At 45.9% G+C, this 19,446-nt stretch overlaps 1 protein-coding gene across 1 annotated transcript in view; it reads right to left on the bottom strand.

Moving 5' to 3' along the window:
• The window catches only part of LOC138296826 (calpain-1 catalytic subunit-like), a 457,633-nt gene that overhangs the window by 165,136 nt on the left and 273,051 nt on the right, over window positions 1-19,446 (bottom strand). The window contains exon 4 of the mRNA XM_069236287.1: window positions 6,795-6,913. Coding sequence (XP_069092388.1) covers window positions 6,795-6,913 — 119 coding nt within the window. The remainder of the gene's footprint in view (window positions 1-6,794; window positions 6,914-19,446) is intronic.

Below are 19,446 nucleotides of genomic sequence, written 5' to 3'. Positions count from 1 at the left end.
TGTTGCAAAGAGATGTATGTCTCATATACCCTGCAGATTTAAAATTGGGTCTATTAAAGACTGCTTTATTTCCCATTAATGTGTCAAGTTGTTTGTCTGCTTGGACCATCTACTTGGACTTTTTATAAACTCAGGACATGACTTGCCAAGAGTGATATCTTTTTCACTATGGCCCACTTCTAAACGTTGTGTGCTAATTGCGACAGTGGGTATGATAATGTCCCCCCCTGCTTGTTGATGTGGAACATTGCTGTGGTATTGTCTGTTGGAATTTGTACAGTTTTCCCCAGGGTCTGACTTGGGAGGACTTTTAGAGTGAGGAATACTGTCTTTTGCTCCAGGTAAATCATGTGTCTGGACGAGTCCTGTTCTGACCATAACCCCCAAATCCTAAGGCTATTCAAGTGTGCTCACTAGTCCACCACTGAAGTGTCCATGATAATGGTGGCTTGTGGTACGAACACCTTAACAGACATTCCCCTGAGCAAGTTCACTGAATTCCACCACCTCAATTCCTTGTGGACCTTGTCTGATACAACTACTAGATCCTCCCAAGTGCCTGAACCTTGGCCCCACGGATTGTGTAACCATTCCTGTACTGGTCTCATGTGAAACCTGGCATTGGGATTGAGGTGGATGCAGGAGGCCATCATCCCTAAAAGCTTCACTACCTTCCTCACTATCAGAGATTGTGACCTCTGGTAGTAGTGAACTTGAGCGAGTATGACCTGAACCCTCAGTCTCGTACGGTAAACCAATGCCAGCTGTGTCTTGAGATCTTCTCCCAGGAATGTTTTCCTGGTTTGTGGGTGTGGAGATGATTTCTCCCAAATCACTGTAAAGCCTCGTGTGTGCAGAAGGGACACTACCCTCCCTAAGTTCCCTTGGAAAAGTTCTAAGATGTCTGCCTTGACCAGCCAATCATCTAAGTATGGGTAGACTTGTATGCCCTGTCTTCTGAGGTGTGTGGCTACCACGGCCAATGTATTGGTGAAAACTCTTGGTGCAAACTTTAGTCCGAATGGCAGGATCTTAAATTGATAATGTTCTCCTTCCAATACAAATCCGAGGTACTTCCTGTGTGCTGTGTGAATTGGTATGTTAAAGTAGGCATCTTTGGGATGTACAGTTGCTAAGTAGTTCCTTCATCTAGCAAAGGGATAACATCTTCAATGTCATTTGAAATATTTGGGTTTTCATATACCTGTTCACGAAGCGCAGGTCTAAGATAGGGTGGCATACTTAGGCCTTATTTTGGAACTAAAAAGTAAACAGAATACACTCTGTTACTCTCCCTTCATGGCACCTTTTCTATAGCATCTTTTGCAATGAGCTCTTAAACCCTACTGCGCCAGATTTGCAATTGGTCTTTCTTGTAATGCTGGTACATTGGTTGCTTTGTTGGCGAGTTCTGTATAATGTTTGAGGTAGCCAAAACAAACAATATTTACAACCCACTTGTCCATGGAAACAGGTTTCCAGTTTTTGAGGAAGTCCTTTATTTTCCCCCTACAGGCATGTTGTGGCAGGGAGGAGTGAAGTTCGAGTCTCCTCGAAGCACTTGAGGTGGATCCGCTAATATTTCCATCTCTTATTTTCCACCTTCCTTGAAAAGGGATCTTAAGGCTGCTGCTGTTGCCACTGTCCCTGGCCTAGAAACTGGCTGGATCCTGCCCTCTTATCTTGAAAAGGCCTCTTTCAAGGTCGGTCTAAAGCCAGAAGGACTCCCATTCCTTTAGCAGTCTATCTTGCTTTTTTAGGGTCGAGCCTGCGTTGCATGCGCTCGCGCATCGCAGCGAGATGCTTTAGTGTTTAGAAAAGGGCTCGGAGCCCTGTCGACGTCACGTCAGTGTTTTTCATTGGTTCGTGGGCTAAAATCTGCTTGCTTTCATTAGTGGAAGGCACGCGTACGTCATGCCTTTTCCGGTGGCTAGCCCTCCTCGAGCGCAGCGACCAAGTACAGAAAACATGCGAGGCTCGCTGTTTTCTGTCCGGCTCATGGACTACTTTTTCTCTAATTTACTAGCGTGATTTCGGTTGGCAGAAGTCGAGCGCTTTGCATACTTAATTGCACTTTTTCGGGTTATGTACATAAATGCACTTTTGCCGATAGCGTTGTAAACTCCTAACCTGACTTTTCACCTATCAGCTCTAACATGAGCAAACGCGAGACCCGTTGCATTGCAAATGCTTGTTAATTTCTCCCGGCGCTTGGTCTACACCTGGGCCAAAGAGCTGGTTTCCTATGAAGGGTCTGTCAATGACAGAGGACTGCACCACAGGCTTAAGCAGGAGATGTACATCTTCTCGTGATGGTCCCGTTGCTAGTTCCTACTTGTTGTATCAGCAGCATCGAAGAATGATTTTAGGCACGAGTTTGCATTTTTGCCACCTCAATAATGCTCTTTGTTGTTTTATGATATTCCTCCGGGGAGTATGACATGATGTCTTCCATATCCTCCTAGTACTGCTGAGCAATCTCTATTTAGCAGTGCACCGGAAGTGGAATCCGCCACAGCCCGGCTGCGGCTCTCTCCATCATCCTTCCTATTGCTTCCATAAATTTACTCTCCTTGTCTGGTGGAGGCCCCATAGGTACTGGGGACATTGTCTCCACAGAATGGAAAAGAGCAATCAGGCAATCTGGTTCTACGTGTCTCTGGCTTAGGGTCCTGTGTTCGTGCTCTGTATTTTTTCTCTATCCGTGGTGTTACTTCTTTGGATGTTGCTGGTTTAGTGAAAATCTCCCTGCCTTGTTGTACAATGCTGAGAAGAGTGGGAAGATACTCCTTCCCCTTACGCGTAGGTGTGAGTGTCTCGAGGACAAAACACGTCTCCTCCTTTTCCATCCACCTCCATCTCCTCTCGGAAGGCCTCTGATGCCCTTTCACCACTAGTGGTATGTGGAGATATCATCAGGGACAGAAGGCCTCAAATGGTTGGATTCTATCTCTTCTAAAGGTAAATCGTCCTCCCACAGCATTTCCCTCTGTGGATCTTCTACCTCTATATCTTCGAGGTTGATACCTTCGATGCCTTCCTCTTCCCCTGCTACAGCTATATTCTGCCCCTCTTCTGGAATTTCTTCCTGTTCCTTGGCTAAAGTGACCTGCAAATTCCTTTTAAGACCTATCAGTCTAGGCTCTTTAAAGGGAGTCATGGATTCCTCAAAAAGCCTCTTCTTTCTCATAAGATTTTATCTTTCGACCCCTCAGGCCCTTTTCTTTCTCTCGAGCCTTGGCTGACGTCAGGAGTCTTAAGCTCCCTGTGAGCCTTTTCCTTCGAGGGTGCCCATCCCTCCTTCCCTCTCCACGCTTCATCATCCTTGGAAGTTGAGGTGCTGCCTTTTGGTGTATACTCACTGGTGGATTTCTCTTTCACTGTAGGATGGAAGTGCTCTGAGCTCCTTTGAGCTAGTCTCTTCTGCATTGAAGGCTTCACTTTGAGTGACTCTGGGATGCTGCTCGAAGAAAAAAGCTTCTGTGTCTTAGGCGTAAGCCTGACGTCTTGTCTTTCAATGAGTCAGGTGTTTTTTGGTCATGATCCACTGTGAGCTTAGGGTTTTTAGGGTGAAACTTTTCGACTCTGAAAACCTTGTGTTCCGTGTTGTGTTCTCCCTGGGCCTCCGCGCCTCAATCTCATTTCCTCCATTGACGTAGCAATCCCTCCATTGCTTCTCTGTTTCTCACACACCCGCCATGTCTGTGCTCGTCCAATGTGACCGAAGGAACTTGTCCCTGTGGACTAGTGTTTTTTGGTTTAAAATACAAGCACTAAACACAGTCCTCCGGACTTATGGTCTTGAGGCAAACAGAACATGCAGATTGGATGTTTACTGTCTCAGGTAAACTTTCGATGGCAATTCGGTTAAAATTTGAAAAGCTTGCTCATGCTGTAAAATGGTGCCCAGAAACCCCAGGAATCTTATTTCGACCAATAAACATTCTCCCAATATCGATCCCTCCTGAGAAACTGACTGTTTTCTAGGATTGTTTGAGGACTCTTCAACATCCTCTGTTGAACGTTTGTCAGGAGACTTCTGATGTACCTCCATGCCCAACAATGGAAAAAAAAGAATCTAAAATGGTGGGAATGCTCATGGACAGTGAGAGATTATGGTCAACGTTTATAAGGGCTCCACTCATGTCGACTACCAAACACTAAGTAACTTTGAGAACAACATGAACACGTCTGGACCCAGTCACTAGATGGCGAGACTGTGTAAAGCACGTGAACCTAGAAGAGATTTCAAACTGTAATACCTTTGCCTTCCTTATCTCATTCCCAGGTTACAGCATATTCCAAATGCAGCTGCATGCTGAATCCATGATCTCACAAAAAGATCGCACATCTCTTCCCATCTGACGTCACTTCATTGGCTTCCTATTAAGAAAAGATGATTTATCTAGACCTTTGTCATCAGGTTATCCACCTGCCATATTCACAATACATGCAACACCACTTTAAGAAAGATATTCCGCATTCAGACTACTTGTAATTCCTCCCTCTGCCAGAGCCCGCCATAGAGGATGTACCTTCCTTGTTAATCGCAATGAAAGCTTGGAACCATTCTCCTCAAGACCTTCCAGCTCCTACTAATTTTTGCTTTTGTAACCTCTTAAAAACACACCTTTTCACACCTTGTAATGCGCTTTGATTAATTTTTTTTCCCTAGATTCTTATATTAATACTTGTATAACCTATGGAATGTTGTCGGGCTCTATAAACTACAAATCTAACCGACGCATGTGAAGATCCATCACATCAAAAAAGCCAGTGATGGCTTCTTTTAATTCTCTTAAAGTCCTGTTTCGCCTTCAAATGACGAGATCCCTGCCGAGCGTCCCCCTGTATTGCTTGAAGTCTTCGGACAGCTCTGTTTTATGTAACTAAATCTCATCTCTTTAGCTGGGGTTTTTATTACATGTTTGCAATGCCAACAAGCAATTTGGTCAGACGTGGCTCCAAGTCCTGAATCCTCCCGATACCAAATGTTGCTCTCCCTAGAGATGTGATTTTGACACCCTACAGTTTGGTACTACAGACACAACACATCAGGTCTTCAGACTCAAACTCCAGTTGGCCTGTCCTGTGTGTATTACAAGATCTCAGCATCACCCGTCCAGGTCTTGTTTAGGCAGAGTGGCATCAGGGCGCCTTCACGCCACTAAGAATCCTGTACTCCAGTCCTGGATTTTCATCTAATAACCTAACGCTTTAATCGAGTTATACTCCTAGTTCAATTAAACTCGCATGTACCTGAAAGCAATTTGTAAAAAGGAGATCCAGAACTGGAGCACCATGCCCTCGATGCCACGGAGTCTTCTCACAACCATTTTTATGTCACAGTTCCAGACACCTGCTTCATGAAGGCTTATCCTCTGTTAGCAAACTGGTCAGAAAGGTAAAAGTGATAGTGTGCAAGAAGAATTCTCACACTCAAATGAAGATGGGGTATTTTCATTCCACAAATTACAGACTCAAGAAAGTTGGTGCTAGATCCTTACATGCTCAGGCTTTGTCTTCCTGGAACACTTGCCCCATATTCTCGTCGGGCTGGAAGAGGATTGTCCCCAGATCAGCAAAGGGCTGAAAGCATATCTCTTCCGTTTTAGCCCTCAAAGAAGAGGCTCTCTTCAACTGTACCACCAGCTAAACACAGTGTTGCACAGTGCTTAATTTGTCAATAAAAACGTGCGGGTGCCCAAAGCTCTCCTCTGAAACTCGCGGCTGCTGCGATTAAATGTGCGAGCACAGAATACTGAGGCAGTGTAATTCTAAAACCATCTCGGGCCTCTTCAATCCATTTACAGCCACTCCCTACAGAGTGAACCTTTTGCCTTAGTGTAAGTGTAATTGCTACAGCCACATTTCTGTCCATACTAGTCACGTATTGAAGTTGTACTCGCCCATGTTGTCTAAAGCCTCATTTCAGTGCCAAGCCTGCAAAACGTCTGATTAGCCAAGCAGCAAAAGTTTACGTTTCTTCATCGTTTCTTTATCTACCCGAGGGTCATTTGTAGCGCTTAATTTGAGTCAGTGGTTGGAGGTGGGGCCCAAGGGCACTCCTCCTTGGCGAGAGGGACACACTGTTTGCAGACTTTCAATTAGTGCAACGTAGAATCTCTTTAAACTTGAACATCCGGCCAGAACTTGGAGGTGAGGCTGGACTGGGCCCCACACAACCTCAGGCACTGAAGGTGAGGAAGACAATTCACTGGGGGGCCTGGGAGGGGACCGCACAGAGTTCAACCCACCGATCAGGTCACGCGGAGCTAGGGTGCCTTCTAGTTTTAGGAATAAAGTCTTACTGTGTGTATTTACTGTATGGAGATGCACAGATTCTTGAAAATGGCCCTGGGGCAGGTGACAATGGGATAAATGGGTTTGGGGAGGAGTGTATGGGAATTGCAGAATAAGGAGAGTCGGACGTATGTGTATGTGTAATCCATGGTATAAAGCAGTAAGCTCCAGAAAGAGTGTAAGAAGAGGGCACATGCAAGACAGCTCACCCAACCCCAGCACAGCAACTAAGGGATGGATGTGTGACTCATAGAGGAACACAGAAACCTCCAAGAGTCTCAACTGGCAGTGACTGGGGAATCATGAAGGCAAGGAAGTCAGCAGACTTAGGATCTTCTCCCACACAGCAGTGGGGTTACTCAGTGGTCCATCTCACATCGATTGGTTGCGCCTTATGGTGTTTCATCGAACCCTTTGGCCACGTTGAACAGGTAGTTGGGTGTTAGCACCTTCTTCCTGGGCTCAGAGCGCCCTGCTCTCAAGCACTGTACCTGGAAGTGGAAGATCCCTGCATAATCGTCCTGGAATCCCTGCCCGTGAGGGACCACTCGATGCAGAAGGTCTTCATTGAGGGTGAGGGATCCAATGGCAGCCAGCAACCAGCAATCACCTAGGACACAAGCGGAAATGTGCATGAGAAGATGTGAATGAAGAAAGGGCAGGTGCTGAGCACAGGAGAGAGAATTTTAGAGAAAAGCAATCACTGAACCTTACAATAACTAATTTTAAAAAGCTGACTCTCAGAAAAACTAATTTATTAAGGTGTAGGATATGGGAGTGATGAAAAAAAGATTTAAATGTGGGGACCCAAAATTACCCCCACAATGGCACAAAGCAAAAGGCAGGGAGGCACATTAAAGACTAATTAGGGAACAAAGGGGGCTGAGTAGAAGAAGGGGGGGGGTCTACCCCCATCTAAACAGCTTACTATTTATTCTTATTCATGTTTTTGTGCAAGAGACTTTTGAATTTTGTGAATGCATTCCTTACCATTATCTGGACTGCCTTTTGGCAATATACGTTGTTGACATCTATATCGCAAGCAGAATAATAACTTTTAAAAAAAGGATTATGTTATTTACCCTGTAAGCATCTGTTTGTGGCATGTAGCACTGTAGATTCACATGTGTTGCATACTCCTGCCATCTAGTGTCGGGTCCGGAGTGGTGCAAGTTATTTTTTTTCCAAAGAAGTGTTCCGAGTCATGGGATCGAGTGACTCCTCCTCTCAGTGATATTGCGCATGGGCATCAACTTTTTTGATAGACTGTTTTCCCGCAGGCGGGTGAGAAAGGAGTGTAAGGAAGGGAAGTGTAGGGAAAAGTTGTCCATGCGATGTATAGATACATATGTACAAATATATACAAGGGTAAAGTAATTGCAACGGCCACAGACTTCCGGGGAGGAGGGAGGGCACATGTGAATCTACAGCACTACATGCCATGAACAGATGCTTACAGGATAAGTATCTTAATCCGTTCTATGGCACTTGTGGCTGTTGATACACATGCTCTGCATAGACTGTAAAGTAGTCCCTCCATAAAAGCAGTGGCTAGCCTGTAGGAGGTGCAATTGACTGAAAAGGTGTTCGTAGCACAGCCTTGCCTACATTGGCTTGTTGACGTGCTAGCACATCCATATAGTAGTGTTTCATAAATGTGTGTGGTGTTGCCCATGTAGCTGCCTTACGGATGTCAGCTACAGTGGTGTTTCCAAGAAAGGTCATTGTAGCACCTTTTTTCGTAGTAGAATGTGCTCTAAGGATAACAGGTCTTTTGGCTTTAGCATAACAAGGTTGAATGCATTTCACTGTCCATTTAGCTATGCCAGATTTGGATATTGGACTGCCTTTGTGAGGTGGTGAAAAAGCCACAAAGAGCTGTTTAGTTTTCCCGAACTCTTTGGTTCAATCAATGTAAGACATGAGTGCTCTTTTAAAATCTAGACTGTGGACATCAGGCAAGCTTAAGTAACCAAACTCTAAGACCTCGGAAGCCATATGGCAAGGTTGAGTGTCTTGGGGTCTGGATGTTTGATTTGTCCTTGAGTTTGAGTGAGAAGATCAGACTTTTTGGAGAGCTTTTTGTGGGGGACTACTGAGCGGTCCAGAAGTGTGGTAAACAATGGCTGACACACCAAAGTGGGAGCAACAAGGATCAAGGCGAGAGGCGTTTGCCTGATTCTCCAACCAGAAATGGAATGAGAGGGAGAGGTGGAAAAGCATAAGCAAATATCCCTGACCAGTTCATCCATAGAGCGTTGCCCTTGGATACAGGGTGAGGATACCTGGAGGCGAAGCTTGGGCATTTTGTGTTTTGTGCTGTGGCGGAAAGGAGTATCTGAGTAGTTCCCCATTTTACAAAGCATGGTTGAAGAACTTGTGGGTAGAGTTCCCACTCGTGGACTTGTTGCTGCATCCTGCCACAAGACGAATGTGGTGTGAAGAGACCACTTCCGTATTGTCTGAGAGAGTTGCGACAATTGGGACAACTGTGTCCCCTCCCTCCCGTTTCTGCAAACAGTGCATGGCTGTTGTTTTGTCCATGGGGACGAAGACAACCTTGTGAGTTAGATGATGAAGAAATACTTGCAGGGCTAGAAACAGTGGCTGAGGTAATTGATGTGTAAGCACTGGTGACAGGGATCCCAGCGGTCCTGTACTGTGAGGTCTTGAAGGTGAGCACCCCAGCCTGTCAGTGATGTGTCTGTGGTCAGTATGCCCTGAGGCACAGGGTCTAGAAAAAGCAGCCCCTTCAACAGGTCGGTAGTGTTCCACCATTGCAGAGAACGGTGAGTGTGGTGCTCTAACAACACTAGATCTTCCTGGTGACCTTGTGACTGAGACCACTAACGACACAGACACTGCTGTAGGGGAAGCATGTGAAATCTGGCATGAGGAACAATGGTGATGCAATTCACCATCATCCCCAACAGTCAGATAATGGTCCTGACTGCGTAAGCATGATTCGCTTGAAATTGAGGGAGTAGAGTCTGAAAACTGTGAACACAAGCCGGGTTGGGGTATGCCAACCCTAGCTCCACATTCAGGATGTCTCCTAGATAAGGCTTTACCTGAAGAGGTTGAAGATGAGAATTTGAGCAGTTAAGAGTGAATCTCAATGTGTGAAGGAGGTCAACTGTTACCGGAGTGTGTTGTTGGCACTGCTGTAAGGTGTGGGCCTTGATGAGTTAGTCGTTGAGGTAGAGAAACATGTGCATGTTTTGCCTTCTGGGGTCTGCGGAAACCACTGCTAAACACTTTGTGAAGCCTCTGGGAGCAGTAGTGATCCCGAATGGAAGAACTGTGAACTGGTGGTCTTTGCCTGCAATGATGAACCTTAGGTCCTTTCGATGTGCAGGGTGACTGAGAATATGAAAGTAGGTGTGCTTTAGATTTAGGGCTGTCAGAAAGTCACCTTGCAGTAAAAGCAGAATTATGTCCTGAAGGGTAACCATGTGAAAATGTTCGGACAGGATGTACTCATAGCATTTGCTGTATCTGTGTCCTTTTTGGGCTTCTCAAGGGTGAGGCTCATTTGAGGTCCAAAAATATGCCCCTTGTCGAAGGGCCTATTAAGGATCACTTGCTAGACCTCTGGTTTAAAACCAGAGCATCGCAGCCAAGCGTGCCTTTGGAGAAGGACGCTGGTGTTGATGCAGAGTGCTGCTGTGTTAATGGCGTCCAGGGCGCAGCAAATTGAATTATTGGAAACTACCTGCCCCAGAGCAACTATTTGTTGCCCTCCTTTACTGTGCTCATCTGGTAAAAACTGGAGGAGCTCCTCTATATAGTCTCAGTAAGCCCAGTTGTACTGGGCAAACAAGGCTTGTGAATTGGCGATACACCAGCAGTATCGGTTTTCTTACTCTCATTCTAAGGGGAGGAGAGTCTCCAGTGGACTGGCTATCAACCCGTTTCCGAGCTGTGGTGGCTTCGAAGGAGTCATGCGGAGCCTGAGACCAAGGGCCTTATGTACAAATACGTTTTCCCATAGACGTAGAATGGGTAAAAACCTTTGCTACATCTGGCCCTAAATGTATACAGGGTCAGAAAGAACAGATTTATACTTTTTATCAACTCTGTTTCAAAAGTACAGGGGAAGAAGATGTAGCAATAATACGTCCTGTACCCTCCTATATTTGGAGGCGGTGATGACGAGCATCCATAATTTCCAGGTTGGGCTCCACAGGAGAAGGAGTAGCAGAAGTCTGGCCCAAGTCTCTTTGTTCTGACAATCTCTGCTCTGTTGTTTTCGGCACCAAAGATTTCAGTTGATGCTGTTTGGTCAGCATCAAGTGAAGGTTGAAGGTGTTCATCTCGGTGCCAAGGCTCAAGTGGAAACGGAGACAATCTCTTAGTCCGAGGAAAAAGAGGTTGAAGCTGAGGACAGAGCCTTGGTCTTTGCAGATAGTTTCAGTGCTAAACCGAAGGGCCGGGCAGCTGAAGTAGCCTTTCGGCACCTACCATGACCTGGCAGACCGGCACTCTTGAGAAGGGTCTTTTTAACAGTCTTATGGTGGGCAGGAGGGGCCACGTACACACAGGTTCCACCAAGGTGATCCCATGGCTTTGGATGGCTCACTGGACGTTAGAGTCTGAAGAATCTTGGATAGAGAGGGCTTCTTCCTCCTGCCAGGCTCCTCCTGAGAGTGCTCTTCACCAAAGATGTTCAGGTGTCAATCGGATTCTTGTGCACCATTTACAACCAATGCGCTCTTTGATCTTGAAAGGTCTTCTTTGATCAGAAGGATTTTCAGGCGTCACAGTTGGCCTCTCAATGATCGGGGAAGAGGCAGAGATTGCACATGAAATGCTGTTCGTTGTATGGAAATTTTGTGTGGTACCGAGTGCAGAAGCAGAATAGAGTCCATTCCATTAGGTTAACATGTCCACTGGTGCTGCGTGGAAGGTAGGCCAGAGTTGGGCGTAGGTGCCCCAAAGGGTGGGCGGTCGGTACCTGACCTGACAAATCAAGGTGAGCGCTAAGGTGGAAAAAGCACCAGCGAGAACAATACTGTCAAAAGAAGGTAAGATGAGCAAGAGAATTTGAACCGGAGCGAGTCAAAAGGCAGAATGGAGACACACATCCAAACAGACAGTGGAGAGAAAACAATCCAACAAAGGAGTTGATGCCCATGTGCAATATTACTGAGAGGAGGAGTCACCCGATCCTGTGACTCTGAACACTTCTTTGAAGAAAAACAACTTGCATCAATCCAAACCCAACACTAGATGGCAGGAGCATGCAAAGCATGTGTATCTACAGCCACACATGCCATTGAGCATATATTATTTAGTAATATTAAATATGTATTTAAGTAACAGCATGCATTAGCACAGTCAAAAGGAGTCAATTGTGAAAGCTAATGGGCTTCCAAATGTTTACTGTTTTCCCCTAGATGGCCAACACAGATGCACTCACGTCTGTGGCAGCCGTCTTCGAATGGATTTTTTTACACTCTAAGAAAATTAATTTGAAAATGGCGGGCACAGCTACACGCAGATCCAAGGAAGCCACCTTTGAATAGGTTTCCTAAAGATACACAAAAATACATCCAAATGTGCCGACACTAACAGCGATCTGCATTCATGCGCCCGACACCAACGGTGATCTGGCAAAACAAAATAATAATAATGGTATGTACACAGTGTATACACAATGTAATATCAATCTACCCCTGAAGGCCTATTGCCTTTAACACGTGCATTTGAGAATAAATAAGTCACACGTATGGCCTTTTCATAATAAACAGATCAGATGTTTTCAATGAATCAAGCAGGCCTACAGCCTTTTTTAGTGACTTACCATCATAATCAATTCTGGCCTACTATACTGAGCGTAGCCTGGCTGCAAAACATCCCTGAGGCAATTGTAAAATTGTAAAAGTACGAATATACTCAAAATTGCATTTTACAGATAAATATGCCACCCTTCTAAAGAGGTGCTTACAAGGATTCTAGCAGCACAAGACCCCTGTTCCTAGATTTTGTCAAAGAGAATACTCTAAACCTATTAATGGTAATCTGTTAGGTTCCATCTAAGAAAACACCTGTCTACAGGCTGTAACACAGTGTAATAATAATCCACCACTAAAGGCATACTGTACTCAACATATGCTTTTCATAATAAATACAGAAGGCTGGCTGCCTTTGTTATAACTTTTCATAATGAGCGGATCAAACATGGCACCTAACATAGCTTTTCTCAATGAGCCAATCTGGCCTGCAGCCTTTATTGTGGACATCTCACCGCAATCCGCTCGGGCCTTCTGTATTGAACATAACCTTTCCAACACAGCAACCTTGATGAATACATTTAGAAAATTACAAATAAATACAAAATTAGAGATGGCAAAAAAATCTTTGGCAAAAATATTATCACACTGAAAATCTTATGCCCACAGGGTTTGTCAGAGGCGGGAACTAACCCCAAGACCTTTGCTGGTAAAAAGACCTTTGCTGTTAACGAACACCTGTGAGATTCACTGTAACAGAATACCCGCCTACAGGCTTTACCACAGTGTAATAACAATCTAAAAGTCCTATTTATTGTCTTTAGCATGTGTTTTTCACAATAAGTAAGAACTACTGCCTTTGTGTTATCATTCAGTAATAAACAGATCAGCACTGATTATCGGCTTGTTATCATAAGCAGCTATAGCTTACTGTATTGAGCGTAAATATTCTCATGAAACAAAAAGTGCAAATTACCAACTCTTTTCAGTAGTACATACCTTCTACCCAACCAAAAGTGTGTAAAGAGGAGGGAAAGAACCTTTATAATGTAGCCGTTTCCACGCAATACCTTTACCACGCATCCATTACAACGCATTGCCTTTACCACACAAGTCTTTGTCACGCATATGCCTTTAGCACCCATGCCTTTACCACGAAAGAGTAAGTATATGCCAGGTGTAGGAGGCTGGACTGGCTTGTAGTGAGTACCTAGGGGTACTTGCACCTTGCACCAGGCCCAGTTATCCCTTATTAGTGTATAGGGTGTCTAGCAGCATAGGCTGATAGATAATGGTAGCTTAGCAGAGCAGCTTAGGCTGAACTAGGAGACGAGTGAAGCTCCTACAGTACCACTTAGTGTCATATGCACAATATCATAAGAAAACACAATACACAGTTATACTAAAAATAAAGGTACTTTATTTTTTATGACAATATGCCAAAGTATCTCAGAGTGTACCCTCAGTGAGAGGATAGGAAATATACACAAGATATATATACACAATACCAAAATATGCAGTAATAGTCTTAGAAAACAGTGCAAACAATGTATAGTTACAATAGGATGCAATGGGGACACATAGGGATAGGGGCAACACAAACCATATACTCCAAAAGTGGAATGCGAACCACGAATGGACCCCAAACCTATGTGACCTTGTAGAGGGTCGCTGGGACTATTAGAAAATAGTGAGGGTTAGAAAAATAGCCCACCCCAAGACCCTGAAAAGTGAGTGCAAAGTGCACTAAAGTTCCCCAAAGGACAAAGAAGTCGTGTTAGGGGAATAAGGCAGGAAAGACACAAACCAACAATGCAACAACGATGGATTTCCAGTCGAGGGTACCTGTGGAACAAGGGGAACAAGTCCAAAAGTCACAAGCAAGTCGGAGATGGGCAGATGCCCAGGAAATGCCAGCTGCGGGTGCAAAGAAGCTTCTACTGGACAGAAGAAGCTGAGGTTTCTGCAGGAATGAAAAGGGCTAGAGACTTCCCCTTTGGTGGACGGATACCTCTCGCCTTGGAGAGTCGTGCAGAAGTGTTTTCCCGCCGAAAGACCGCCAACAAGCCTTGCTAGCTGCAAATCGTGCGGTAAGCGTTTTTGGATGCTGCTGTGGCCCAGGAAGGACCAGGATGTCGCAAATTGCGTCAGGAGAGAGAGGGGACGTCGAGCAAGACAAGGAGCCCTCTCAGCAGCAGGTAGCACCCGGAGAAGTGCCAGAAACAGGCACGACGAGGATGCGTGAAACGGTGCTCACCCGAAGTCGCACAAAGAAGTCCCACGTCGCCGGAGAACAACTTAGGAGGTCGTGCAATGCAGGTTAGAGTGCCGTGGACCCAGGCTGGACTGTGCACAAAGGATTTCCGCCGGAAGTGCACGGAGGCCGGAGTAGCTGCAAAAGTCGCAGTTCCCAGCAATGCAGTCTGGCGTGGGGAGGCAAGGACTTACCTCCACCAAACTTGGACTGAAGAGTCACTGGACTGTGGGAGTCACTTGGACAGAGTTGCTGGATTCGAGGGACCTCGCTCGTCGTGCTGAGAGGAGACCCAAGGGACCGGTAATGCAGCTTTTTGGTGCCTGCGGTTGCAGGGGGGAGATTCCGTCGACCCACGGGAGATTTCTTCGGAGCTTCTAGTGCAGAGAGGAGGCAGACTACCCCCACAGCATGCACCACCAGGAAAACAGTCGAGAAGGCGGCAGGATCAGCGTTACAGAGTTGCAGTAGTCGTCTTTGCTACTATGTTGCAGTTTTGCAGGCTTCCAGCGCGGTCAGCAGTCGATTCCTTGGCAGAAGGTGAAGAGAGAGATGCAGACGAACTCGGATGAGCTCTTGCATTCGTTATCTAAAGTTTCCCCAGAGACAGAGACCCTAAATAGCCAGAAAAGAGGGTTTGGCTACCTAGGAGAGAGGATAGGCTAGCAACACCTGAAGGAGCCTATCAGAAGGAGTCTCTGACGTCACCTGGTGGCACTGGCCACTCAGAGCAGTCCAGTGTGCCAGCAGCACCTCTGTTTCCAAGATGGCAGAGGTCTGGAGAACACTGGAGGAGCTCTGGACACCTCCCAGGGGAGGTGCAGGTCAGGGGAGTGGTCACTCCCCTTTCCTTTGTCCAGTTTCGCGCCAGAGCAGGGCTAAGGGGTCCCCTGAACCGGTGTAGACTGGCTTATGCAGAATTGGGCACATCTGTGCCCAAGAAAGCATTTCCAGAGGCTGGGGGAGGCTACTCCTCCCCTGCCTTCACACCATTTTCCAAAGGGAGAGGGTGTAACACCCTCTCTCAGAGGAAGTTCTTTGTTCTGCCATCCTGGGCCAGGCCTGGCTGGACCCCAGGAGGGCAGATGCCTGTCTGAGGGGTTGGCAGCAGCAGCAGCAGCTGCAGTGAAACCCCAGGAAAGGCAGTTTGGCAGTATCAGGGTCTGTGCTACAGACCACTGGGATCATGGGATTGTGCTAACTATGCCAGGATGGCATAGAGGGGGCAATTCCATGATCATAGACCTTTTACATGGCCATATTCGGAGTTACCATTGTGAAGCTACATATAGGTAGTGACCTATATGTAGTGCACGCGTGTAATGGTGTCCCCGCACTCACAAAGTCCGGGGAATTGGCCCTGAACAATGTGGGGGCACCTTGGCTAGTGCCAGGGTGCCCTCACACTAAGTAACTTTGCACCTAACCTTTACCAGGTAAAGGTTAGACATATAGGTGACTTATAAGTTACTTAAGTGCAGTGTAAAATGGCTGTGAAATAACGTGGACGTTATTTCACTCAGGCTGCAGTGGCAGGCCTGTGTAAGAATTGTCAGAGCTCCCTATGGGTGGCAAAAGAAATGCTGCAGCCCATAGGGATCTCCTGGAACCCCAATACCCTGGGTACCTCAGTACCATATACTAGGGAATTATAAGGGTGTTCCAGTAAGCCAATGTAAATTGGTAAAATTGGTCACTAGCCTGTTAGTGACAATTTGAAAGAAATGAGAGAGCATAACCACTGAGGTTCTGATTAGCAGAGCCTCAGTGAGACAGTTAGGCACTACACAGGGAACACATACATATAGGCCACAAACTTATGAGCACTGGGGTCCTGACTAGCAGGGTCCCAGTGACACATAACAAACATACTGAAAACATAGGGTTTTCACTATGAGCACTGGGCCCTGGCTAGCAGGATCCCAGTGAGACAGTGAAAACACCCTGACATACACTCACAAACAGGCCAAATGTAGGGGTAACAAGGCTAGAAAGAGGCTACTTTCTCACACAAGGTAAGGGCACTTTTAGGGTCTAGGGGTGGGTAAGGGTATTGGGTGCTAAGGTTCCTTTTTAGAGTTTAGGGTGGGTAAGGGTATTTGTATGGAAAGGTTTTTTTTAGGGTTTAGGGTGGTTAAGGATATTTGGGTGGTAAGTATTTTCTGGGTTTAGAGTGGGTATGGGTATTTGGGTGGCAAGGGTATTTCTAGGGTTTAGGCTAGGTAAGGGTATTTGGGTGGCAGGGCTATTTTTAGGGCTTAGGGTGGTTAAGGTTATTTGGGTGGCAGGGGTATTTTTGGGGTTTAGGGTGGATAAGGGTATGTGTGTGACAGCTCTATTTTTAGGGTTTAGGGGTGAGTGAGTTCTGGGGTTGGGGTCGATATTAGAATATGCGTGTGTGTGTGTATACACACATATGCAAAATAAGGGTTTAGCTTAACTGGCATATACTTACTTTTAGTGGTAATGGCATATGTGTGGCAATGACTTGCGTGGTAAAGGAAAAGCGTGTAAAGGCATTGCCTGGTAATGAACACCTGGTTCCATCATACATCCGGGAGAGGAAGATCTTCATGTAGGAGGAGACTAAGTCCCTCTCTCAGTAATGCTTCCTTTCGTGGCAATCACATAAGATCGAGCAGAAGCTGTGCAGTGAAGTCAGACTTCATAAATCTCTCAAACAGAGATTCTGAGCACACTTTCCTTCCCATAACCAGTCCCAGAAACAGTTATTAGGCCTTCACTATGGCAAACAAATTTTGGTAGGGCCTCCTAACTATTCCATAACAACACAAAAGGATGATGGACGGAGAGTTGAACAATGCAAACACTCACCCCCAGTCACATCTGGGTTTAATCCATTGTTCTTTTGCTCACCATGCCATCCCAGTTTGGACCCAGCCATATGTAAATCAGTCTTGACCCTGTTCCTCATGGGAACAGTCCAGCCCGACCTGCAAAGCCAGGTCCTCCCTAGACCGGAAACAAACATCCTAGGACCGGTTTCAGGGTATCACCCTTCTTCAGCCAGGCTAGCTTGAATCCAGTGGCACGGTGAGCAAGGGAGCCACATCTGGGCATACCCTCCCCACTTTGGGCAACTTTAGCAACACAAAAGGATGATGGAAGGAGTGTTGAACAATGCAAACACTCACCCCCAGACACAGATCTGGGTTTAATCCATCGTTATTTTGCTCACCATGCCATCCCAGTTTGGACCCAGCCATATGCAAATCAGTCTTGACCCTGTTCCTCATGGGAACAGTCCAGCCCGACCTGCCCTTTTGTGTAACTCTTCCATAACAGCAGCAAAGTTAGTCTTAATTAACAAGCATTGGCAAAGCCAATATGTCGCTTCTACGCGAGATCAATTAGCTTTGTGAACGTTTTTTTCAGCCTTGTTGTACAGCAGCACAGCTGCTGTGCAGGATGACTAGAAGTTTTAAAAAAAAGTGCTATGCCACTTATAGCATTTCTCTCTTTTTTTTCTTTTTACTTTGAACCATGTTGCACAGCAGTCACGCAGGTGTACAGCATGGCAAAGAAAACACTGACCAAGCCAAATAGTCCTACTATTTGGATTTTCAATATTTTAAGCTCTGTTGTAAAGTCGTGTGGCTGCTGTGCAGCAAGGTTAAAAGTAAAAAATTAAAAATAAAATAAAATAAAAAGTTTAAAGTGCTATGACGCAGCTAGTATTTACTGCAAGGCATTTTTTGTTTTTTTTTACACTTTCAGCCATGCTGCACAGCACGTGGGCTGTTGTACAACAAGGCTAAAAAACAGTGACAGAGCCAATTGATCGTGCATAGGCAAGACCTATTGGCATTGCATATGCTTGTTTCTCAACCTGATAAAATCAGTCCAACAAAGCAGCTAATCCTCCTATCATGCATCGACTGGCTTTGCCCCTTGTTAAAAATTGGGTCTCTAGCTGGCAGAGGTATACACCCTTGTCCAAGTAGGGACCACTATCCTAGTCCGGGTAAGTCACTACACAACCTAAATTATCCTGTGCTCACCCTCTGGTAGCTTGGCACTGCGCAGGCAGGCTTAATTTAGAAGGCAATATGTAATGTATTTTCTGCAATAACTCATGCACTAACATTGAAAAACACCACAAAAAGTAATCCACACCAGTTTAGAAAAATAGATAATATTTATCTGACTCAAATAAGATCAAAACGATCAAGATCCAATATGCACAAGATATTACTTTATGAAATGTCTAAATGAGCCTCAATCCTTGAGAATCAGCGACTGTATCCCTGTAACACAGTACCTGGGATGTGTCAAAAATAACACACAGGGGCAGCAGAGGAAGAGATGCAGTGATACATAAGGTGCTGAGTCAGATGTTCTGGCATGGCACAGACGATGTGTCGTTTCTTTCCACAGAGCAAGGTGATGCGTCGATTTCCAGGAGTGCAGCCTTGTTTCCTCACTGCGATGCAGGGATATTTTGATGAGTTGAAAATCCTTGAAGCACTGATAAGAAGGAGCAGGCACTGCATTGATCCAGTCAGCAATGCATTCAGCTGCAAGATTGGCTCTCCATCGATTTCTGCAGGCGTTACGTCAATTTTGCGATGCATGGTGATTTTCTTCTCTTTGGTGAAGTCTTTGTGGTCCTGAGACTTCAGAACAGGAGGCAAGCTGAATCCAAGCCCTTGGAAAGCACGTGTGGGGAAGGCAGACTCCTTCCAGCAGTCAGGAGCCAGCAAGCAGCAGGGCAACAAGGAAACAGGCCGTTCTTCCAGCAAAGCATTCAAGAGGAGTCCTCTCGGCAGCCAGGCAGCCTCTATGACAGAGTTCAGTTGTAGGTCCAGAAGTGTCTGATTTTGGAGGTTCACAGACCCAGTATATGTACTCAAAAATGCCTTTGAAGGGGTGAGGGGATTTTAAATGGTGGTTTTGAAATGCACAAGTTCCCCTTTCAGCCCAGCACTGTCTGGCAGGATCCCTGTTAGGGGGGGGGGGGGGGGGGGGGGGGGGTGTATCATTCCTTTGTGTGGGGTCAGGCCAAGGTCTTTGAAGTGTAAGTGAGAGCCCCTCCATCTTTCTTGCCAAGGGAGACCCATTCAGTAAGCAGATGAATGCAGATGTGACTAAATGTCCTATGTTTATGGCTGTCTGGGTGGCATGCACAAGGGG

This window comes from Pleurodeles waltl, chromosome 5, assembly GCF_031143425.1.
Source record: "Pleurodeles waltl isolate 20211129_DDA chromosome 5, aPleWal1.hap1.20221129, whole genome shotgun sequence".
NCBI lineage: Eukaryota > Metazoa > Chordata > Amphibia > Caudata > Salamandridae > Pleurodeles > Pleurodeles waltl.
This window is presented reverse-complemented; position numbering and strand designations above follow the sequence as displayed.